Source organism: Cibotium barometz, chromosome 2 (assembly GCF_041138505.1).
Source record: "Cibotium barometz isolate CiBa-2024 chromosome 2, ASM4113850v1, whole genome shotgun sequence".
Classification (NCBI taxonomy): Eukaryota; Viridiplantae; Streptophyta; class Polypodiopsida; order Cyatheales; family Cibotiaceae; genus Cibotium; species Cibotium barometz.
In genome coordinates, this window is record NC_141047.1 from 21,311,829 (window position 1) to 21,317,569 (window position 5,741).

The window sequence follows — 5,741 nt, forward strand, 5'->3', positions numbered from 1 at the left end:
CAAGAATTCGCTATTTATGACAATTTTTCATTGTGATACCACTAAGAATCTATTTTAAAAAAACTCCATTTGTTTGGTAGTTCAACAAGTGGTGGATCCTAAACTTGCATTTGAGACTTTCATTGGAGAGAGATCATTTAAAAATGTGAACTATGAAGTGTGGTTCCACTCTATGGCATGGATAATCATTTAATTTGCACATGATATTATTTGAATTACTAAGGAGGCATGAGATTAACATGTCTTGATGTGAAGTTAATCTTTGATTTTTTTCTTGCATGCTTCTTTGTTTGATATGTTCTTCCACCACTAATGAACATGGGATGAAGAGATTTATCTACTAAGATAACCATGGGATAAAGAGTTTTGTCTATTGATAAACATGGGATAAAGAGTTTTATCTATTGATAAACATGGGATGAAGGGTTTAACTTCTTCCATTCACTAATAAACATGATGTCATGATAAAGAGCTTTATCTACTATATTACTACTTACAAGCTTGCATCGTTATTATGACATGTGATTGTTTCTTCAAAGTGACATTGAAGCCATCCATGGCAACAGGATGAGTGCTTCGAGAAGGAGTGTGGCAAAACGAGATGCTCGTGGATGGGATGTTGATGTGGGGGGGGGAGGTGGGGGGGGAGGTGGGGTAGAGGCATTGGGGGGAGGTGCATGATGGCAAGGGAATAAGGGAAAGTACGGAGCATGTAAATGAGGGGCACTTGGGGGGTCAAAGGAAGGTGGGCTAGGGGCACTTGGGGGTTCAAAGGAGGGCAAACTTGTAGAGGGTGGAGTGGGGCTTGTGTTGGGTGAACTGGGAACATATGGGGGGTTAGTAGAAGTGGGTGTACTAGGAACATATGGGGGGTTAGTAGAAGTGGGTGGAGTACTAGTCCAAGGGTTGAAGGGTGGGGCATCCACACAGGCTAAAGCTACTTTCTGGCCTGCCAAGCAGTGCTCCGGGAACCCACAGATGAAATACCACGTGCCACCTCTGCTGAGATTAACCAAAGTGTTGCCATCGGCGAAGCTAACCAGTGGCGTATCGGAATTGCAGCTCTCGTAGTCACTCTTCTCCACTTGCAGCACATTGTGCAGAGCAGACTCGTACACAAACACTGTCATGTTGAAAGCCACCATTTAGCATCAACGTCAAGCGTCGGTGCAGTAAAGCCCAGCCAGCATGCATTGTATGAAAGCCTGATATACTTACAGATCGTGTCGCCCACAGTAAAGCTTTTGTGTTGCGCCCATATGCTGTAGTTGACATTCCCAAAGCCCCCCCCCGGCATCGTCCACCCGGCTGAGTCTCCAACGACGTGCAGTTTTGCTGATATTGCATGTGGGATTAAAGGCAACACAGTGAAGAGCGAAAACACCACCAACATGATGGGCACTTGCAGGCCGCAGCGTTGAGCCATTTGTGTTTATGCCGGTGCAGTATCGAAGTTGCCCACTGCAGAACAGAAAGGAGTGATAAGTGCAGCTACAGTGTGTCCGACGCGGGTAGAAAAAGAAGCGAGGAAGTGCGAGACAAGTGTGAGCGTGAGTACACACACAACAACAGTACCCTCACTGCGTGCATGATCAGAGGGATGGCGTTCCAAACCTACAACATTCACGCTCTTCAAGCTCGCTCCCTCTCTCTCTCTCTCTCTCTCTCTCTCTCTCTTTCACGCACACGCACACGCACACGCGCGCATATTAGCGCACCAGCGTGTAAGAGGAAAATAGCGTGACGTTTGGGCGTGTCTAACAGTGCATGCCACCCGCGCAAGCTCGCTTTTGGCCAGTGACCACCCCAATGTGTGTGTGTGTACGGTGTCAAGTTAATGTGTCTATATATCTATGTGTACACACGTGTGAGAGAGAAAAAAACTATATATATATATATAGAGAGAGAGAGAGAGAGAGAGAGTGAGAGAGAGAGGCAGATAGGTGTAACCTCTACTGTACTTAAAACACAACCATATATTCAGTGTGTAGCATATGCATGGCTTTTCTTCTTTTATCCTTACACACCACCAACATATATTGCTTACAAACACACTCTAAGAGACATTTCCCTGCCTTCTTTACATCTTAGAAAAATCACACACTCTAGCAAACATTGCCCCTTCCTCTCCTTCCCCCACACATTTTCAAAAGAGATTTTAGAAAGTTTTTTAAGTGTAAGGGTAACCGTGCAAGATATCTCTATATCAACAAAACAACTCAACCTATGGGCCCTTTTTTAGCACTTACCTTGGTAGTTCAATGAAGGGAAAAAAAGTTGTGAGCCCTAACCATTATAAGCAACACTTTTTTTACATAATATTACTATATGGTGCCTATATCAACGCTTATATTAATGCTCTTGCTATGCTTATATCGGCACTTATAACAAGCTTGTAAAAAGGCCAAAACATAAATTGTTATAGATTGAAAAAATCCCCTACGTTATCCCTTTTTTAAAATTTTCATTTACATAAATCCAAGGGTTCATTTAAATTGCACTACAATTGTACAAGACTATAGCAAGGCATATTTTGACGAAGGGTAACACAATTAGAAGACATGCTATGTTGGAATAAGGGCAACACCACATGGTGTGTTGGAGAAAGGGTAACACCTTAAAAGACATGTTGTGTTGAAATCAAAAGCCTCGCAAACAATAACCCTTGCACTATAGCTTGTCCCATTCTACGTCCCCATAGCATAAGCATAAAGAGCTTTGTGCTTTATCCATAAATGCTTAAGCATAAGCATAAGGCCGAGACATAAGAGCTTTGTGCATTAATAATACTATTGAGAACGAATGGGTAATTATGAATGTTGAAAAAATTACCTTTTTTCACTATTACATGACATGGGCATAGTGACCCTTATACTGACAATATTAAACTCTTAAAAGCATCACAATCCTCATCATTATGATTGTTTTGCTATAATAATCATCACTATAATTGATGTTTACATTGACGATTATGGTGGCACTCTATTAAAAAAAATCAGAATGGGACAAGCTACAAATCGATTGGAGGGGGGGGGAGATAGAATGGGACAAGTTGCATTTACAAGCATCCTTTGGTTACAAGAAGATCAACACATACTCATAAAGGAGGGGTTATTGAGACCTAAGATCAGGGGAAAAGATTGGCAATGTAACTTAGACTGGAGGACTTAATTATAAATAACATCAAAATTCACTCCTAATTTCTCTTGAAATAGGCATGGAAAAAATAAGAGGGGAGAGGGGTATTTATTCTATTTGGGGGCCCAAGCAATGCATCAACCAAACTCCCAAGTGTTAGGTTAGCCTACAATCCCTCTTCACTTAACTAGGTGTATGAAATTGAGTTCAACTAGTTCTCAACTCCACTTTACTAGTCACAGTTCTAGTCTTGGTATTTATTTTCCCTTCTATCCTATTACTTCAATAATTTAAAATTTGACTCTTAGCCCTTAGACCATGCACAAGTTTCATTACTTAAATTTACAAGACCTTACACTTAACCTTTGTAATTTCTTCAAACTTAATTTCCCTATCTTTCCATCTAATTTTAACCTCAGGGTTCCTTTCCCTGAATTCAAGAACCTTATCAAGTTCATGTGGAACATAGGATAAATCTTCGACTTCAACGAGTTCTTGAGGAGTAACTGTGTTATCCTCACCTCCCAGTTTCCCTTTCAATCTATTGATATGAAAGACTGGATAACTCTAACATGTGGAGGTAGTTTTAAGTTCAAACGCAACCATTCCAATCCGATGTATAACTCGAAAATGGACCACAATATCTAGGAGATAAATTCGAGCATTTTTTCATTGACAAAGTCTGAAAATCTTTAGGAACATTAAAATAAACCAACACTCCTCGTTCAAAAGACCGAGATGAGCGTCCCCTATCAGCATAAAACTGTGCCCTATCTTGAGCACTCCTGATAGAATCCCGAGCTTCGGTCAGCATTTCTTGCATATCACACAAGAAATCCCTCGATACATCAAGCTCGATGTCCTTAAGACCAACATCAATAGGTGCCCTAGGTTGATACCCATACATAAGTATGCACGGATTAAAACCAATAGCCGTATATTTAAAACTATTATAGGCAAATTCCATCATTGGAAGATCTGTTTTCCAATATGATGATATTCTAGAGACATGCACGAAGCATCTGATTCATACGCTCTGTTTGCCCATCAGACTGCGAATGATCAGAGCAATTCACATTCAAAGTAACTTTCTTGTTGTAAACCATTCGGAATAAAGTAGGAAAAACATGGCATTATAACAGCAGAAACCAGGGATTCATCGGCGCCCCGACATACCCACATCTGCATATGGAATAATCGACGTCCCGAGTTACCCATATCAACATAGAGAGTCATCAACGTCTCGATGAATCACATATGTCCATCCGTAAACAATCAGGTTAACTATATAAATCACCTAAAGTACGGAACTAGAGAAAGAAATGCCAACAAAGGAAGAATCCAAATTTCCTTATCCAAACACAACAAGATAAACTATTTTGAACTCTAAAGAAAGAGATTTCAACAAGTAAAAATACCGACAAGATTCCTCTCATCAAAACATGCAGGCTATAGATAAAAGAAGTTTATCTAGAGAATGCCCACACTATAACTTCTAGTGAATTTAGAAAATAAGATTGTCTTTGAATGTTGAGGTCAACATGCTAAGTGATGTAAGCAAAGCAACAATCTTGAGCCCAAGTTATCCCATAAGATAATATATGTGAGGGATCACTAGCGTCCCATACCACCCATACATACCTTAACAATTTGAAACTCCCTAGTATGCTGTCTAGGAAAATATGAATAAAATCCTGTATAAAAGGAATAAGATGGCCTTATCCAAACTTTCACATACTAAAACCTGTCTCTATATACCTGAGACTACATCAAGGAATAACCCTTATGGAGTACATCATTAGAAAAGAATTTGGAATTATTGGTGCCTTTCTAATGATAACTACCCAAAAACATAATAAAGTTAGGGTAGAAAAATAACTCACCTAGATACATAAGCAACTAGGTATCCGAGTTGGAATATATACAAGAGTATAAGAAATATACTCCAAAATTATGTGCAAAAAACGAAGGCAAGTGCTACCTTCAAGGCACATAAAATTATCCAAAAGATCAAAAGATCCTTATAAAACCATGGATAAAAGCATAGAAGGTCCTTAAATCCATAAAGACCATAGTTGATCATAAAAATCAATGCATGCCATCTAGTGGACATAAATCATGCCAAAAGAAGCATTAAAATTGGTGGCCAACTCATCAATCCCCGGAGTATACGAACGTTGTGTTGTTCAAATAAAACTCCAAAGTAAGAAAGTGTAGCACTCAATAAAAAACCTCTAAACACAAGTGATCTAGGCAGAACCTGATGAGTCCATATAAAACTTGGAAAACATCCAATAAAAATCCACTAAAACAAACTGATCAACTAACCCATGATAGAATTTGTCTTAGACTTAAGAAATTAAGCACAATCCACACTTTAATAAGTGTCAAAATAAATTATCATGAAAAAGTGTCAAAGATGAAACACACTTTGAACGTAAATTATAGCCATCAAAAGAAATTAAGGAACATGTCCAAAAAGAATGGCTAAACAATGGTAAAAAATCATGAATACATCGTTTAGAATTAATCCAAACATAAATATCCATTAATACGAGATATAATCGTATTAATAATATGTGAATAACCCGCATCTATCTAAT

The 5,741-nt window shown here is 38.9% G+C and overlaps 1 protein-coding gene across 1 annotated transcript; it reads right to left on the reverse strand.

Moving 5' to 3' along the window:
• Positions 1 to 434: 434 nt before the first annotated feature.
• LOC147640802 (uncharacterized) lies at positions 435 to 1,600 on the reverse strand. Its single transcript, XM_086808993.1, has 2 exons — positions 1,219 to 1,600; positions 435 to 1,123 (listed from the first exon to the last, which is right to left on the reverse strand). The coding sequence occupies exons 1-2, from the start codon at positions 1,424 to 1,426 to the stop codon at positions 534 to 536; spliced, it is 798 nt and encodes a 265-aa protein (XP_086665119.1). The 5' UTR covers positions 1,427 to 1,600; the 3' UTR covers positions 435 to 533.
• Positions 1,601 to 5,741: the final 4,141 nt, after the last annotated feature.